The 19,844-nt window shown below is 40.7% G+C and overlaps 1 protein-coding gene across 1 annotated transcript in view; it reads right to left on the bottom strand.

Moving 5' to 3' along the window:
- The window catches only part of LAMP2 (lysosomal-associated membrane protein 2), a 23,035-nt gene extending 5,308 nt beyond the window's left edge, over positions 1–17,727 (bottom strand). The window contains exons 1-5 of the mRNA XM_006885070.1: positions 17,617–17,727; positions 15,235–15,448; positions 11,684–11,842; positions 9,731–9,918; positions 7,267–7,389 (exon numbers count right to left, since the gene is read on the bottom strand). Of these exons, the coding sequence (XP_006885132.1) occupies positions 7,267–7,389; positions 9,731–9,918; positions 11,684–11,842; positions 15,235–15,448; positions 17,617–17,658 (726 nt within the window). The 5' untranslated portion in view covers positions 17,659–17,727. The remainder of the gene's footprint in view (positions 1–7,266; positions 7,390–9,730; positions 9,919–11,683; positions 11,843–15,234; positions 15,449–17,616) is intronic.
- Positions 17,728–19,844: the final 2,117 nt, after the last annotated feature.

The following is a 19,844-nucleotide window of genomic DNA, read 5'->3' as shown; positions in this document are numbered from 1 at the left end:
ATATATATATATATAAAACAGCAGCCCAGAATAAGAGGTACACTGCAAAGTGGACTGGGGGGAAGGGAGGAGGGAGGTAACTGTACAACAATGAAGGAATACTTTTTTTAAAAAGTGAACTGGGAAGGAGGATAATATACAACAATGAAAATCTAACTTCTCTGTAAACTTTTGTTAATATCACAAAACAATATTTTTTTAAAAATGAGTCATTTCATCTCATTGTGACTCGATACAACATAGGAGAATGGTCCCATAGAAATTCCAAGGCTGTGCATCTTTATGGAAACCGACTGCCAAACTTTCTCCGCCCGAGTGGCGCTGTCACAGCTCTTTCCTGCAGAGCGGCTGGTGGGTTCAAACCACCAACCTTTTGGGTAGTAGCCAAGTGTTTTACATGGCTGCATCACCAAGACCCCTAATCTGATCAGCATTCTTTCTTATTGTTGTGTTCGTGGATACGTTTCAGTGTCCCAGAGAGCTGGCCAAATGAAATCAAACTTGAATCCTGTCCTCACCAAGTTTATAAGCTGTCAGGGAAGATAGGAATGCATAGCTACACTGCAAAACAGGAAGTGTGACAATAGGAGAGATGTGACTTCTGAGCAGGGAAGGGGAGTTTGACCTGGGCAGGATTCCATCAGAAACCAGCGGAAAGGGCGTATTTTAATAGCCTAAGGAACAGCAGTTACAAAAGAACTGTACTCAGGAGGACAACAACATTGAAAACTTTAAGCTTTACATATGAAGCATCAAATGTGACAACCCCATATAGCAGATGCTGTTACCAGCTCTGCTCTGAGATGGGGTAATGGAAGTACCACTGGGTATCATAGAGTCAGAACTGACCCACAGCTGACCCTCTGGCAGGTTTTCGGAAGCAGTTAATCGCATGGGAGGAGAATGCCCATCCTTCTCCTGTGGAGCTGCTGGTGGATTTGAACTGCATGCCTTCGGGATTGCAGCACAGCTGCAGGAAGCACAGCTTCTTGGCAGCAGGCCACCAGAGCTCAATGGAAGCACTAGGCTAAGTAATTTCCAGTAAGGACAGGATGAAACAAAACAAAAAGCCCGTGGCCATCAAGGTCATTCATTCCCTCTTGTGGCCACTTTCCATCAGGTCTACAAGGCTGTAATTTTTATCAGGAAGAACTGCTTCATTTTTTCCCCATTCTTATTCATCTGGTGTGTTTAAACTGCTGACTTTTCAACTAATTTTGATCTTATGTCTTCTGAGTTTGTGTTTAAACTGCTGACTTTTCAACTAATCTTGATCTTCTTATGTCTTCAGAGTTCCCTAAGGATGGATGTACTACAGTTGGTAAGGGAGTGGTGACCTAGAATTTGAACCCAGGAATCCTGGCTGCAGAGCCTGAGTACTGGCTACCATTATGTTCTCCGGCCTCATGGAATGTATACAGAGGCCAGTGAGAAGGAAGCGTAAGAATCATGAAGATGAAGCAAAGGACACAAAGGCTGGACGTGAACGATATGGTAGGGATAGGTTTCAACTATGCTGCTGTGGAGTTTCACTGTTACTAGTGGGCAACCTTTTGGAAGATGAAGTTGTTGCAAAAAGTGGTTAGGAAAGGAAAGGTAAAGAAGGGGTGACTTAGAAAGTTGTCTAAATACTCCTAAATGGGGACCTAGTGCTAAGAAACTGCACTGCAATCCCAAAGGCACAAGATTCAAATCCACCAGCTGCTCTGAGGGAGAAGGATGGGCAGTCTCCTCCTGTGTGATATACTGCCTCTGAAAACCTGCTGAAAGGTCAGCTATGAGTTGGTTCTGACTCCATGGCCACACAACAACAACCACAAATAGTCCAGGAATGAGGTGACAGAAGCTGTGACCGGATAGAGGCAGTGAGGAATAAAAAACAAAATAACACACTCCTAAGAAATTTCATCCTCGTTCATTGTCCAGCCCTCAGATGCACAACAAGTGTTCGGAAAGAATATGGCCTCAATCAGATGCACCTTAGTCCTCAAACTGACATCATTACTCCCAATTTGGAGAGGTCCCTAACTGCACACTTTCCCAGTGCAATACGTCTCCTGATTTCCTGACTAATGGTACCAAGGCTGTTAACTGGGGATCCAAATAAGATTGATTTATTGACAGTTTCAATCTTTTCTGTGAGCACTGCATGGTTTGGAATTGAGAAGGGAGTGTGCCAGGGTTGTATTCTCTTTCCACACCTATTCAATTTGTATGCTGGAAAATTATCTGAGAAGCTGGATTCTATGAGGAATGTGGCATCAGGATTGGAGGGAAACTTATCAATAACCTGCGCTACGCAGATGACGCAGCCTTGCTTGCTGAAAGTGAGGGCGTGAAGCACTTGCTGCAGAAGATCAAGGACTGCAGCCTTTGGTATGGATTGCATCTCAACGTCAGGAAAACAAAGATTCTTACCACTGGACTGATAGATGGAGAGGAGATTGAAACTGTCAACAGCTTCATCTTGCTAGGATCCACAATTAACACCCATGGTACTAGCAGTCAGGAAATCAGGAAACATACTGCACTGGGAAAATCTGCAGTTAGGGACTTCTCCAAATTAGTGAGGAGTAATGATGTCAGTTTGAGGATTAAGGTGTATCTGATTCAGGCCATAGTCTTTCCAGTCACTTGCTGTGCATCTGAGAGCTGGACAATGAATAAGGATGATAGAAGAAAAATAAATGCCTTTGAGCTGTGGTGTTGGAGAAGAGCACTGAACATCCCATGGACGGCCAAGAGAACAAACACCGTCTTGGAGACGGTGCAGCCAGAGTGCTCTTTGGTGGCAAAGATGATGAGGCTTCACCTCACATGCGTTGCACATGTTGCCAGGAGAGGGTATTCCTTAGAGAAGGACATGATGCTGGGAAGGATGGAGGGTCAGTGAAGAAGAGGAAGACCCTCAACCAGGTGGATTGACATGGTGACTGCTGCAGTGGGCTCTAGTGTGTCAGGAAGTGTGAGGATGCCACAGGATAGAACAGGGTTTAGGTCTTTTGTTTATAGGGTCGCTATGAGTTGTACTTGACTCTACAGGACCGACGAACAGCAACAACAGTAAGAAGCAATGCTGCAATCCCAAAGGTGCACAAGTCAAATCCACTAGCTGCTCCCATGCGAGTTCCTGCCTCTGAAAACACACTGAAGGGTCAGCTATGAGTCAGTTCTGACTCGATGGCACACAACACAACCACAGAAGTATAATCTATACATTCCCCTCATCATCTTATCCTCATGAGCATAAATGTTAGCTATCCAAAATGAAAACCTCTCCCTCTTCATTCTACTGTAGTGCTTTGTTTTCACCTCTGGTACAGCATTCATCATACCGTCCATCATATTCTATTGCCCACAGAATCAAGTTAAAAAGCTTTAGTACAGCAATCCAGGTCTTCTACACACAAAAAAAAGTTATACGTTTCTACCTTTAAACTGTGGTCATCTTAAGAGTACAGGCTTTCTTCTTTGTAGGAACCTGCACATGTTGTTTTTGGGTGCTGCCGAGTCAACGATGACTCAGAGTGACCCTATGAACAACAGGTCTGATCCCTGCCATATCCTGTGCCAGCCTTGTCATCTCTGATATGCTTAAGTCCACTGCTACAGTTATTTTATCAATCCTTCTTGTTGAAGGTCTTCTTTTCTTTTGCTGACTCTCCACCTTTCCCAGCATGATGTTCCTTTCTAAAAACTGGCCCCTCTTAATGGCATGCTCAAAACATGTGAGATGAAGAGTCACCATCCTTGCGTCTATGGAGCACCCTGGCTGCACTTTCTCCAAGACATATCTGTTTGTCCTTTGGGCAGTCCATGGGCTATTGAGTACTCTTCTCCAACACCACAACTCAAAAAGGCATTTCTTTTTCTTCTTACACCTTTATTCACTGTCCAGCTTTCAAATGCAAAACAAGTCACCGAAAAGATCATGGCTTGAATCAGGTGCACCTTACCTACTATAAAGAATAGATAGATGGAGAAAAGATTGGAGTTGTCAACTATTTCATCTTACTTGGATCCATAATCAACACCCTTGGTACCAGAAGTCTGGACATCAGGAGAGAAGTATTTCATTGGCAAATTCCGCTGTCAGGGACTTCTCCAAAGTCCTGAATAGCAATGATGTCAGTTTAAAGATTAAGGTGTGTTGGAAATGATGAGGATGGCATAGGATAGGCCAGGGTTCAGATGTGTTGTTCATAAGGTTGCTCCAACTAAATTCTGATGCCACTGCGGGTGTTTCCTGACTTTTCAGTGTTTGTATGTAGTACGGTTAAAATGTCACTATTTTGGGTTACAGTTTAAAACAGTCTGCAATGCAAAATGAATATCGCAGTATTTCCCTATGACAAAAAGAAGAAATCATGTTCCTTTTATGGTGCTAACCATAATTAGAAAGAATTCAATTACTGTAAAAAAATGAAGCTCAAGGATTTCTTTCCTCATTCTTACTGACGGTGATCCCAATGAGACAAGTTTAAAAGAGAACATGTCAAGGGACGCTTCCACTCTTACCCTATCAAAGAGGAAAAACTTAATCAGATGTTTTTAATAACTCAGTGGCTGTATTTATACTAAGACAGAGGGACAACCTGAATGCTATGGGGGAAATTGTAAACCTTTCTCAAATATAATTGTCCAATATAATCAAGGGAGTTCTGGTGACCTAGTGAGTAAAGGGTTGTGCTGCCAACCCAAAGGCAGGCCATTCAATTCCATTCCACCAACTGCTGCGCCACAAGAAAAAAATAGGCAAATCTCTTACCACATGATTTACAGCCTCTGAAAACCTGCTAGAGAGTCAGCTATGAGTTGGTTCTGATTCAACGGCAGTTGAATAATCTTTACATTTTTGGCAGGGAGTTCATAGAGAAAAAAGGTATTGGATGCAAGATGCCTAGTGTAGATATTAGCTACTTTTAAAAAAATTCTACTAGTTTATTTACAAAACTAGAATACATTGTTTTCAAGAACAAATTCATTCGATTTCCCTCACCTTCTCACCCAACAAATTGTACAACCCCATGATTAATCCCCCTCCCCCTGCACGTCTTCGTCCCTTTGCTTCCAAACTCTCCTACCCTTCTTGGATCCTTCTAGTCATTCTACAATAATGAATATATCTACTTTTTATCTAGCAGATGTTGCTGCTATTTCTCCATTCCTAGATAAAGCAATCTGACAGAAGTCAGAACTTTTAGAAGATTCACTTATACAAAAACTCCTATGGGGATAAATTCACATAATGGAATACTATGCAACACTAAAGAACAACAAAGTATTTATAAAATATGGCACAGCATGGGAGATCTAGAAGGCATTATGCGAGTGAAATAACTCATTCACAAAAGGACAAACACTGCATAAGACTTCTACTGTGAAAGTAGAAGGATAACTGAGGGATTGGGGCAAAGGGTGAACAGAAAAGCTCCTAGTTTGGAAAACTGTTTTATAGCCATTGTTTTCAACATATTCTGTCTGTCCACAGATAGCTGAAGAGTCAGTCTCTGCATTACTGTGTTCCACACTGTCATTTGTCATAATATGCTTATTGTTTCTGAGGAGGTAGAAGTAAAGGCCTAAGGTGATTAACTGACACTAGCAAGAAGTGAAACTGGTATGTTTAACTTGAAACCTTTGTTTAAGGTCCAGTCCTTGATGTAAGCTTGAAGAACCACAAAACGCTCCAGGCTATCATTATCAACTATCTTGGTTCAATGAATTAATGCATACACTAAGGATAGAGCTTTTACGTAGTAAGTCCTCAAAGCTGGTTATCTGTATTTATGATATTCTGGTTAAAATAGTATGCCCTCCAAAAATATTAGGGGACAAACATGAAACTTTTCTGACCAAAAAGAGAGAAAAATATCATCACAGAATTACCTGAATAATCAGGGAGCTCTAGTGACCTCATCCACAGGGAGTTGGGCCACATGTCTCTGGTGGTTCAAATCCATCAGTGGCATCATAGTAGAAAGATGGGCAATTTACAGCCACAGTTAGCTATGAGTAGGCTCCAACTCAAAAGCAATGAGTTTTTAATTTGGAAAATTACTTGCATATGTCTAGATTCAACTCAAATCACTGCCACTGAATTGCAACTGACTCATAGGTAACCCTCTAGCAGGTTTTCAGGAGGCTATAAATAGCATAGGAAGAGATTTCCCATGTATCTCCCAAGGAGTAGTTGGTGGATTTGAACTACCTGCCTTTGGGTCAGTAGTGCAACAAGAGGGTGAGAATGGCTATGTAACTCAAAATGTAATCAATGTCACTGAATTGGACATACAAAAACTTGAATCTGTTATGTTTTGTTGTATATATTCTCAACGGCAACAACAAATTAAATGTTTTTTTTAAGAGTGGATATTATAAAAAAAATAAGAGTGGATATTATGTCTAGATTATACAATAATCCACTCTTTTTAAAAATTTCATTCATTTTGTCATTGCTGTTAAAAATATGCACAGCAAAATATACATCAAGTTTCTACATGTCCAATTTAGTGGCACTGACTACATTCTTTGAATTATGCAAACATTCACACCCTCCTTTTCTGAGTTGTTCCTCCATTATTAATTTAAACCCACTGTTTCTAAGGTTCTTACCTAATCTTTCAAGTTGCTATTGTCACTTTGATTTCATATAGATAGATCTTAAAACAGTACAATGCTAAAGACAGACATTCTTTAACAGTTAAGTGAAATGAATGTTTGGTATTAATATTTCAGGGAATGTTTCGGGTTTAAGGTTTAAAAATTACCTCAAGGCAACAGTTTCAGGGGTTGATCACTCCATAAAGTTGAGAGTCCATGAGAATTTGAAATTATATTCTACATTTACCCCCTTTTGAGCAGGATTTTCTATGCAATCTCTGATTAAAATGTTCAGTAATAATACTAAGGCACCACCCAGTTCTTTCACTCTTCTAGCAAAGGAGACAGTTGTTCATGGAAGCAATTAATTACATATCCATATCTATCTTCTAGTCCTCACCCTCCTTCCTGTGCTGCTTAAGGTGAATTAGAGACTAATTATTGTTCTTTGGATAGAGTATGGCCACTCTTGATGATAGTTAATCATTATTGTTAATCCAACCCTTTGAGGAGACCCTAAAGGATTATCAGGGATCACTGGACGGATGCTTATAATTAGAGTTTAAATGGAAATAAAGCTAATACTCCCCTTAGATAACCATTTAAACTTTCAGATGTGTTTCTCAGAGGATGAACCAAACTTTAGAAGACTATGTTACTCACCACAGCAAAGAGAAATTCAAGATAGTTGATGTTGCTGCTATTCAACCTAAGTAGAGCGTCTTGAGGGTGGCAACTGCCGGAGAAGTCCGTCGTATTGGGGTTGATATTAATAACTGAAACAGTCTTCAAGGGAAGAAGAGCAGAGAAACATACAGATTACTATAAAAGCCTACATCAAAGCCTTATACTTGAATAAAATACCAAGTTTACAATGTTGGTTGTTGTTAAGTGCTGTCGAGTTGTAGACGACTCATAGTGTGACCCTATGAATGAAAGACCAGAACACTTATATAACTTTCATCGTTTCTCCAAGTTCACAGAGTTTCCAGAGGGAAGCTATTTTGGAAGTGGACGCCACTCCTGATCCCAAGCTTGTTTTAACCGAGGAGCTCCACCAAACACTGTCCACCATGGGTAACCATTATTGCATTTGACACCTCAGTGTCACAGTGTTTAGCATCACAGCAACCACAAGATTACCTCTGTACAGCAAATGGACAGACCAGTGCTATACCACCTAGAAGAATGTTTGAGCAAAAACAATTAAAACAAGGCCTGAGGGTCACAGATTAAAGTCACCCACCTTTGGCTTGGTAGCATAAATTTCTATCCACTATAGAATTAAAAAAAATTTTTTAAACATCCTTTAGAGACGTAATTTTACAGTATCTGACTTTCAAGCAAAGTTGGCACAGACTCTCAATCTGTTACTCAGAAGACTGTTTAAAAAGGAGGAGGAAGCTTCCTCTGTAATGAACTAAACAAAAACACACAAGAGCCATCTGTCTGGCTTGTATAAGTCACAGTACCCTGGCAATGGCACTTGTTTGTTGATACTCCCTCTATAGCCTCAGTGGAACATTGCAGCGAGATGCCATTATGTAGCTGAGCCTATCTAGGCAATCCAAGCAGGGACAACAGACAGCTAGCTGCACAGTTCTCCTCCAGACCTACAGGGCATTTCAGCCAAATGTGTTGAGTTAGATTTTAAACAGACTAAAATAAAGATCAGGCAATTCTATTCTTTTAAAAAATATGTAATGATATGTTCATTACATAAAAAAAAAACCAAACAAACCCCAGAGCATGGTGCTGTGTGCACAGGTGTTGTGGAAGCTTTTGGAGTTGAATGCTTTTTCGGGCTTGTGTTTGACGTGAAGGACTACTCTGCCTCCAGGAGCCAGGCAAGCCAGGCTTGGCCTAGGGTTTAAGGCAGGAGGGGGCTTTACGCCCCAAGGGGAGAGGGGAGAGAAGGCAGCCATGTTCTCCCTGGTTTGCTCTGCCCAGGGTTCCTGTTCTCCATAGCATTGTTGTTGTTGCTATGTGCCGTCGAGTCGTTTGCGACTCATAGAGTCAACAACAGATTTTCCCATTGCAATACGTTTTGTTATTTCCTGGCTGCTGGTGCCAAGAGTGTTGACTGTAGCATTACATTTAAAAAAAGAGAGGGAGAGAAATGCCTACTGTCAGAGACATCTCCAAAGTACTCAAGAGTAACGATGTCAGTCTGAAGTCTAAGGTGTGCCTGACACAGGCCATGGTCTTTACGCTATGAGTCACAAGCAACTCGACGGCACATAACAACAACAACAACAGGGATGATAGAAGGAGAATTGATGCCCTTGAACTGTGGAGAAGAGTACTGAATATATCACGGAATGCTAGGAGAACAAACAAGTTCGTTCTGGGAGTGAGACGAGGCTGCTCCTTAGAGACAAGGATTCTGAAGCTTTGTCTGACACACTTTGGACATGCTGCAAGGAGGGACCAGTCCTTGGAGAGGGACGTCATGTTTGGGAGTGTTGAGGGACAGTGCAGGAGAGTAAGATCCTCGATGAGATGGACTGATTCAGTGACTAGGGTAATGGGGGTTGGTGTGTTGGAGACAGTGAGGTTGGCACAGGATAGAGCAGGGTTTAGGGCTGTTGTACATAGGGTCGCTATGAGTCACAAGTGACTCGACGGCACATAACAACAACAAAAAAAAACAATGATATGTTATTGTATTTCTGGTGAAAGTTTATACAGCCAACAGGCTCTACACAAGTTGTTCTGTGACAGTTATTTTTCAGTGTATCAGCATTCTCACCTCATTTCATCCAGGTCCTTTCCTTTTCCAGATCTCTAGTTCTCTGCTCTCTGTCTTCTCATCTACATTTTAGAGTAACTTTAGCCTTCTCATCTCATGCAGACAGCTTTTTAATGGAGCCCCAAAATCATGGGTTGCTCTTCTTAATTTTGTGTGACCATCAGTTATTTTAATAAAAGGTAACCCAAGAACAGGTATTTGAAGTCTGATCTACTGATGGTAAAAAGATTCTGAATGCCAAAGACTTCTTTAAACTGTTAGGTTTCCTCCTGGTGATAACAGTATCATTAAATCGTCAATAACTCTCCATGGTTATAGGAACTCCAATATAATGTAACTCAACAAGTCAATAGCAATAAAAACAGACCACTCTACCTTATCCTGGGTGACGTTCAGCTGCAGCCCCATGGTAGCCAGAAGACAAGTAGTATTGCCATCATGAACTGAATAGTTTCCAACTTCTGGTGTTCCCTTTGGAGTGGGTGTGGCAGTAGGTGATGGCACAGTGGTGTGAATGATGGGTGCCACTGTTGTCAAAGCTTTATCTTTTTCACACAGAAACTCTAAAACAAACATCAGATGGCAACAGAAACTAAAATGGACCTTTTATATTAACATAATATTTCTCACAATAGAAATCCAAAAGAGTTACTGCGGTTGTTGGGTTCTTGTTAGGTGCCGTTGAGTACAATTCATAGTGAACCCTATGAACAACAGACCCAAACCCTATCCTATGCTGTGCCACTCATCACCATCTCCACTGAGCCCACTGCTACAGTCACATCTGACTGAGGGATCATCTTCTCCTTGGCTCACCCCCACCTTCCCAAGCATGCTGTCCCTCTCCAAGGAGTAGTCTCTCCGAGCAACATGCTCAAAGTGTGTGAGATGAAGCTTTCTCATCTTTGCCTCCAAGGAGCACTCTGGCTGTACTTTCTCCAGGACCTATGTGTTTGTTCTTTTGACTGTCCATGAGACATTCCGTACTCTCCCCCAATACCACAACTCGAAGGAATATTTTGTTCACAGACCAACTTTAAGAGTAAGATCCAGCAGAAAAGCTCAGGACACACAGAAAGGCTTTCTCCACTCACACATGGCTGTACACTTGTCATTTTCAGACCTTTCAATCCTTTATTACCAAAGAACTTCACTGGCTTCTGACATGAAATTCAGAGATTTCAGTATGAAAACATTTTGCCCCTCTCTGTGTCTAATCATCATAAAAAAAGTATACTGTCTACCAGAACAAAAAAGTTTATAAATCACAAAAAGATTTAAATACAAATGAATCTCTTGTTACCCCTTCTAGTAAATCACAGGTATTTGAACCTCTTCTTGGGAAGTGTTGGTACATTTCCCAGACCTGGTGAATGAGAAACTACATTTTCTTAAAATCACACATGCAAAATGAAGCAAACCAGGTACCATCAAGTTAATCTTCAGTGTGACCTCATGTGCACGGAGAAGCTCGGTGTGCTAGAGAGCTATCATCTTTCGGAGGCTGCTCAAGGTGATCTGAATTGCCCGCCCTTCAGTTAGCAGCAGAGCACATAAGCATTTGCACTTCTCAGAGACTCCATAAAATCAAAGTTGTCGTTGTGTGTCTGCTGTTGAGTCGGAACCAAGCCATAGCTGACTCTCCAACGGGTTTTCAGAGGCAGTGAATCGCACTGGAGGAGACTGCCCATCCTTCTCCCAAAGCGCAGCTGGTGGATTCAAACTGCGTGCCTTCGGGTTTGCAGCGCAGCTCCTTACTACTAGGCCACCAGCATTCCCTAAACTCAAAGATGAGGACCTAGAAATCTAATTTCTAAACTTGGCCCTTGAAACTGATGAGCCAGCTACCTGAGAGTCTATTCAAAGACTATGTTTTACCCGCTGCACTACTACAGGTGGAGACTATTCCACAAAACGTATGTCCTAAACTTACAACCAGCAAGTTTCACAAGAATAACAATTGCTGTATTTATTTTAACACAAAATCTGCACAAGAGAGGAAGACTCTTGATGAGATAGACTGACACAGTGACTGTGGCAATAGGGTGAGGTGTGACAGAGACAGTGAGGTTGTCTCAGGATAGCAAAAAGTTCAGTTATTGTTCATAGGGTCGCTATGAGTCGTAGTCGAAGCGATGGCACATAAGAGCACATTTATTTTAAAAGCTTTACAGTCAACAACAACAAAAGCAGTCTCTATGATCTGCAAGCTACAAATAAACCTTACTATGAAAATATTTTCAGATAATGCCTTCAACTAAAACTGGATGGTATAGTCTAATCTTAAATAAGGACTAAAGTAGAGAAATATATACTTTAAGGACTCACCTTTGGTGCTGACTGTGCCATTTTGGACAAAAGCTTGCACATGAATATCCCAACAGAGCTGAACAACATCACCCATTTCTAAAGTTGATACACTATTGCATCTAAAGATGCTGTCTAATGGAATGTCAAATGCCTCAGGGAAAGAAACAGTCACAACGCCTATAAGACAAAATTTACAATAGTTGTTTTCAAGCAGGTTGGAAAAAAGTGCCAATAGAAATATATTTTTAGCAGTTTCCTCCTGTTCTCCACCTCCTCCACCCCACTCCGTAAAAGACAAAAGCCATGGTGCACTTGGGGAATGACAAATTTTCTGCTGCTGGAACATGAGAGAGAAAGTTAAGAAGGGTGAAAAGGAAAGTTAAGTTGCCAAGTGGCTGATCACACATCGAAGCCTCTTCTATCACCTAAGGAGAGCCTGAGTTTTCGTTTTGTTAGTCTCAGTTTTCTAAAGGAGAAAATCGCACACACATATTTTGAGGACGATCATAAAATTGTATGATTGCTAGGCGTGGGGAAAACCTTTATAAAGGAAACCAGTTGAGAATAAAAGCAGTTAGAAGGCTGAGGTCTGGCTAAGGTGAAAGGCGAGAGATTACTTAAACTAGGATGAGGAGGGACCACAGGGAAGGAGCACAGATGCCCATCTAAAGCCGAACCAACAGGACTTGGTGATTAAACAAGGAAGAACAGAGGTGGATTAATTCAAGGTTTTATAGTAAGTCCTTCTTGTCTGCTAATTTTCTAAAGATCAACTACAATAGCCATAATGAACTTATAGAACCTCTTCCTCTTAGCCTCCAGCAAGTTTATAGAGGCTGTAAATTGTACAGGAGGAGACCGCCCATCTTTCTCCTGAGGAGTACCAGTGGATTTGAAATGTATACCTTTGAGTTAGTGGTGCAATTCCTTACCACTAGGCCACAAGAGCTCCTTCAGTGGTATACAGAAATATTTAAAAAAAAACAAACCAACAAGCTGTAGACACAATCAAGTTATACTATGAAACTATAAAAAGGTTTTACAGATATGTGGACACGTAGTAAAATATAAATACATGGGCAGGAAAAACTCACATCACATTCCTGAGAAGGCTGGCTTCTGTGGAGGGAATGAGAGGAGAATAAATGGAACTAGAAGTGGGTACAAAGGAAACCTCAGGGATTATCTGTACTGATTTAAGTAAACATAAAGCACATATTATTAAATGACCATCACTTATTCTGGGTAATGGGTACCTGTCTACTGTATTGTTCTCTGTACTTTTCTATAATTTAATCATGAAAAACAGTTTTTTAAACCAAGAAAATAGCAGCTTCAGAGCTATATCAATTATCAGATGGTGGTCTAGTGGATAAAGAGTTGCACTGCCAACCCAAAGACAGATGGTTCAAATCCATCAGCTGCTCCTTGGGAAAAAGATGGGCAATCTCCTCCTGTACGATTTACAGTCTCTGAAAACCCACTAGAGGGTCAGCTATGAGTCGGTTCCAACTTGACAGCAATGAAAGTTGAGCTAAAAAGAAAGTAGAGGCTTATTTTAAAAAAAAACACAACTATTAACAGTCCATTTAGGAAGCCATTGTAAATCTCAAATAGTCTAAAATAGTTGATTACATAAAAGCTAATAAGGTTATACCTTCCTCTTATTCAAGGTAAAAGGTGGGAGGGATAGGTGGGTGCTAACTTTTTTAAGCCCTTAAATCCTTCATCGATGTGGGTCAAACTGACCTCCTCCTGCATTTTTACAGCTACCCTCTTGGTCCAAGCACATCATTCCTTGATTACTGTAACAGCCTCTTAACCTGGCACCCCTGCCTGCACTCTTCTCACTTGCAAATTAATCCTGCAGAATGTTCTTTAGAAACTACTGCCTCTGTATTTGTTATGTAATTTTCCTGCTTAAAAATCTACAATGGTTCCCCAGTGTCTACCCCATGAAGCTAAATGCCTTTCCTTAGCTCTCAAGGAATGCTACAATTCAGGCCCACTGCACCTAGCCAACTTTATTTCCCTTCTCCTACATACACAGCCTTTCTTTCACTTGGGCGGCTCTCCAACTGCTGCTGTACACCCCATGCTTCCCACTGACTGGAAATATCCTGCTGCCAATTCTCTGCTTGCTTGCATTCAACCATTAGCCAAATTTCAGCTCAAGTCCTACTTATCTTACCAAGCCTTCTCACTACTCCTCAAGTGAGCACGAACCTCTTTCTGCCCCTGGTCACAACCACCTGTTAGAGCACTTATAAATCAGGCACTCTCAACCACAAGGGTCAACAGATGAGCTCGAGGAACTATGGATTCCCAGGCAAAGTTTACTAAGCGCTTAGTCTTTTATCAGAGGGAGTGTCTGTAGTTTTCCTCGGATTGCAGAAAAGATGTAAGGATTCACTATTTTCAACCAAAAATGGGGGATCACACTGACTTCAGTATTTTCACATCTATTTTGAGAGAAGACAACTGAGCTGTCTCTCCAATTCATTAAGCTCTTGGAGACTGAGGAGGTGAATCTTATGCTACTTCTGAATGACAACACAGAATACAAAGCTAGATAAATATATGACAGCCAATAAATATGTCTTCATTACTCCTTCAAATTAAGAGATCAGTATATTCTCTAATTCTCAGTCTACCACTTTGCAAGTTGTACATAAGCTCATTACTCCCTCACTTCCAGGTCTTTAAAATCTGATCATTTGATGCACAGATAAGTTTGCTCTTCTGTGAAGTCTGAGCAGCTGCAGCCCATCCACCTGTGTTTCAGGGCTTGGCTATCTGAGAGAGTAGGTGAGCCACTAAAAACAGCATGCCACAAACACCCAATCTTAATGAAAGAGGAGAGAAAAGAGCTATGTCCTTAACGAAATAAAATTCTCCACCATCTATACCTTCAAAATGTCTTAATGCACATTTCAGTTCTGAGAATTACAAGAATGACCTGATTTGACCCGAAACAGTCTCAAAACCACAGCCAGTGTTGATGTCTATCTTACCTTTAATAAACCATCATTTACATTTCAGTTAAAATCCTATCTAACTGGTAGAGAGACTTGAACATTAAGCAATTCTGCCGGTTTCAGGCTCCTGAATGTATATATACATTTAGTTCCTGCTAAAGGGTTTTTTCCCCTCAATCATTTTGTTTTCTGAGTGCCCACTAGGAAATGCAATAAATGGCCAAGTGCATGAATGCTGTCACGCAACCAACTTTGGTTCAAATACCACCAATTCACTTGCGTACAAGATTGTATTTTGGGTAATTCACTGAATCTCATCAAGCCTCAGTTTCTTTATCTCTAATATTGAGAGACTATCTGCTTCACAGGGTCACCACTGAGGATAGTGAGATTCTGCAAGTCATATACCTAGGGTAGTAATTGGTACAGAGTAAAGCCCTGAAGAAATGACAGCAAATATCACTCTGCTGAACACTATATTGCACGTAGGTACAGGGAGGGGAGGAATGAAGTGTCTTTAAAGGATCTATTTTTATTATTAATAAGGAAAAACCCAAGACAATAGCATGCAAATCCAGTTCTCAAGGTTACCTTTATCTTTAGCTCCAGGAAATGTTCTGTTATCACTAGTGTTGTAAGAAAATGAGATTGTATCAATTGAGTATGTAGTTGTCTCCTTGGTAAAGTTCACAGTCCAGGAAAAACTGCGTTGAAACTGCACAGCTATTTTGGGACCATTCTTGTCATCGCCACAACTACTTCCATTATATGTTGCAGTGTCAATGTCTGGAATGTTGACTGTTTTCTAAAAGAACAAGAAGTCTGGGCTCAGTGAACAAATAATGAATATAAAATATGCACACCAATCAGGACAATTCAGTTGAAATCACACCTCCCCCACGGCCAGGATGCCCTCTGCTTGATTTGGAGACTCATCAACAACCTGCGTTATGCAGTTGTGCAAATGACACAACCTTGTTTGCTGAAACTGAGGAGGACCTGAAGCATTTGCTGCAGAGGGTCAAGGACTGCAGCTTTCAATATAGATTGAGGCTCACCATCAAGAAGACAAAGATTGTCACCACTGGGCCAATTGACAGCACCATGATAGGTGGAGAATAAATGAAGGTTGTTAACAGTTACAGCTTGCTCAGCTCCACAGTCAACACTCATGACACCAGCGGTCAGGAAATCAAAAGATGAACCACACTGGGAAAGTGAGCTGTCAAGGACCTTCCACAGTGCTAAAGAGCAACGATGTCAGTCTAGAAACGAAGGTGTACCTGATCCGGGCCATGGTCTTTGCAATTACTTGCTATGCATAAAAGAGCTGGACAATGACTAAAGATGATTGAAGAAGAATCCATGCCTTTGAGTTGTGGTGCTGGAGAAGAGTACTGAACATACCATGGACCACCAAGAGAACTAAGAAGTCTATCCTAGAGAGGGTGAAACCAAGTTTCTCCTTGACAGCAAGGATTTTGAAGCTCTTTCTCACATACCTTTGGCAAGTGGTCAAGACAGACCAGCCCTTGGAGAAGGACATTAGCGCAGAAGACAAACCCAGATGAGACGGATTGACACAGTAACTGCAGTAATGGCGGTAGGTGTGTCAGATTTAGTGAGACAGGGCCAGGATAGGGTAGGGTTCAAAGCTATTGTACATAGGGTTGCTATGAGTTGGAGGCAACTTGATGGCACATAACAACAACATATACCAATTCACATGACAAATCCACCTTAGCCTCAATGACTTCAAGGGAAATGGGATACTGTCCTGAGCTGCTGTTATTACAATTATTTTTTTAAAAATAAAATAATAATTTGGCTGTAACTCAGCAGGAACTCAACTAAAAGAAAATGAGAGCAAATGAACTACGATATGCCCTGACATACTTTCAAGCATATCCCCTGATGTCTTCTTGAAATTGAATAGCCATTTAGCTTGACTAGTAAAGAATGTCTGCTCTGAGCATTATGAGTTTTTAAAACCAATCTATATGGGATCAAATTTGACAAGTAACTTGAAAACATGAGAGATAGGAAACTCATGGGGCAAGTTTATGTTCATGGGGAATAACTTAGAAAAGGAGAGTGGAAATTGTTGCATGACAACTTTTTATTGTAATTTGGATAGAAATACACAGAGCAGATTGGCTTTCCATTGAATGATTCATACACATTTTGATCCATGACACTGACTACAATTCCTATAATGTAAGAGTACTCTTCCCACTTCCATCCTTTGATGCTCATCTCCATTCTGCCTTCTGAGTTTTTATCTGTGGGCAAATGCTGCTGTTTTGATCTTGTATGGTTGATTTTTCTACAGAGTATCTCTCTGGTGTCAATGATCCTTATGGTTGTACAACTTAAAGAATGTAATCAATCCCACTGAACTGTACATGAAGAAATTACTGAGTTGATGAACAACAATATGAATTCTTTAAAATATAAGACTGAGAAGGAAACAAAATAAAGGAGATTGTAATACAAATTTATTTTAAAAGGGCAAGCTTTTATGTTAATATATTTTTTAAAACATCACACAACTAGACTTGAACACCACAGAGTAATCAGATCATTTGTCTTTATATTAATTCAAGAAAAACTTAAAAGAACTCACAAAATAAAATACTAATTTCCTCACTAAAAAGAATATTTTCAAGTGTATGCTTTAAGAAAATTTTATTTTAGTTGTGATATTAATGAACATTTACAGATAAGTTAGATTTTCATTCATTCATTGTTGTACATTTTACCCCCCACCCTTTCCCATCCCCAGTTCACTTTTTCAAAAAATATTCATTCATTATTGCACAAAAGTGTTTATGTTTTTAAAACAAAAAGAACAAGGTTCTAACTATTGACCAATATATGGAATATTATATGTATAAATGCATTTAAAAGATTTTTAAAAAATCAGAATTAAATCCCCACTATCAACTGACAGGGAAAAACAAATTTACTTACATATTCCTTGTTTGTAGTTTCATACAGTATTTTGAAATTCATCTGCCATTTTGCATAAAGGCAAATAGCCTTTTCTGAATCTGTCAAGTTAAGTTCCAATGCGTACGACCGGACAGCTCCTGGATTTATTTTTTAAAAAAACAGATTTAAAAATTGTACTACAAAAATAAGTACATATTTATGAACAAGTTCTACCCACCACAGAAGTTCAACCAGCCCTGCAAATGAAAGTATTTTTAATACAGATCACTGATTATATTGCAAATGATGGCATTGTGACTGTTTAAGGAAATGCTATTTCCAAAGCCAGCATATTATCCTTTACCAATGATGTCAGTCTGGAGACAAAGGTGTGTCTGATCCAGGCCATGGTCTTTGCAATTACTTGCTATGTATCAGAAAGCTGGGCAATGACTCAGGATGATAGGAGAATTGATGCCTTTGAGCTGTGGTGCTGGAGAAGAGTATTGAATATACATACCATGGACTGCTAGAAGAACAAACAGGTTAGTCCTACAGAGGGTGAGATCAGGCTGATCCTTGGAGGCAAGGATTCTGAAGCTCTTTCTGACATACTCTGGACATGTTGCAAGGAGGGACCAGTCTTTAGAGAAGGACGCCATGATTGGGAGGGTGGAGAGACAGCGCAGGAGAGGAAGACCCTCAATGAGATGGATTGATTCAGTGACTGGGGTAATCGAGATGGGTGTGTCAGAGACAGTAAGATTGGCACAGGATAGAGCAGGGTTTAGGGCTGTCGTACATAGGGTCACTATGAGTCACAAGTGACTCAATGGCACATAACAACAAGAACAACAATGGGAAGGGCTCTGGTGGCCTAGTGGCAAAAAGCTGTGCTGCAATCCTGAAGGCATGCAGTTCGAGACCACCAGCTGCTCTGCGGGAGAAGAATGGGTTCAAACCTATCAGCTTCTCCGTGGGAGGAAGATGGGCAATCTCCTCCCATGTGATTTACAGCCTCTGAAAACCTGCTGGAGGGTCAGACAACATACAATAACAACAACAACCACCTACTTATTTAAACCTAGGATGTGTCATGTAATGTCTATTAACAGCACTGCCTGGTGACATTTGACACTGGCCTCATATCCATATTCATCTGCGTCTTGCCAACTTAATTTCAGGCAATTGTAGTTTGCCTATTAGGAGCTGAATGAGGCAAAGGGAAGCTTGCAAAGACAATTTAACTTCTGCTTCTTTTTCTCAAATCAACTAGTGGAACATTCTCTGCAAAAACAATGCTAGATCTAGTATCTTATTGTTTCGACACAAAAATGTGAGCCCAAAGTATATTATTCACACATGATCAGGTGTGGGCTAACTTTCAATGCATGGGAATCATGTGGCCAAAGAAGCAGTGTTCCAAAGTTAGTTAGATCCACAAGCAAAGAGTTCACTGTTATAAATGTACACGTCCACATTAAACTGTGTTCCACATTAAAATCCAATTGATCAGAAGGCTGAGGAAACTTTTGACAAGGGCTTAGTGTCATTTCCAAGTTGTCAACGTGCTATCTCAAAGAAGGAGACACCTAACAGAGAGAGAAAAGCATTGGGCCTTTGCAGTGAGCCTGACTCTCTCATCTCCTATTCCAGGGTAAGCACAGTTCTTAAAGTTCTTAAAGAACTCGAAATACTAATTCAGAGGAGAGAAGCATGCCAGCCAACACATCGGCAGTATAACAGGCTCCCACCTAAGAGGGGTTTTGGATGGATTTTGTTGTTTTCAAACTGTCTTCCACATTACACAAGGGGTGAATTGCTTCCTGTTAAGGTAGCTGTACACACTTTAATGGTATCTGAGCGATCCCGTGTCGTGTCACAGTACAAGCAGGGACATGCTACAGACTGCAGGGAAATCAAGTTCGAATAGAAGTATCAAGAAGGCATGTTTGTAGCAACAGCTTTCAAGTCGTACACTTTAGCCTGTTGTCATGCTCTGGAGACCTGGCTGCCTTATCATAGGCTGAAGCCTGTATATACTGACAGAGACTAAATATACTTGGCCGAGAAGTGAAAAGATCTTGAGAGACCTAAACAGATTTTACAACTTTTATTTTACTAAGTACAGTAGAGATTGGAGCTGTCATCAGGCTCCAAGGACATCCTGCAGCAGCCCTGAGAATTCTGGTTTATCATTTTTCTTATCAACTGGAGGAAGTCTGTTCTTTACATCCTGGCTCACTGGGTCTTAGCACATTCCTCTC

The sequence above is a fragment of the Elephantulus edwardii genome, unplaced genomic scaffold, assembly GCF_000299155.1.
Source record: "Elephantulus edwardii isolate Elephantulus edwardi_28Jun2011 unplaced genomic scaffold, EleEdw1.0 scaffold00040, whole genome shotgun sequence".
Taxonomy (NCBI): Eukaryota; Metazoa; Chordata; class Mammalia; order Macroscelidea; family Macroscelididae; genus Elephantulus; species Elephantulus edwardii.
Note: the sequence above shows the minus strand (reverse complement) of the source record. Positions and strands in the feature narration are given on the sequence as shown.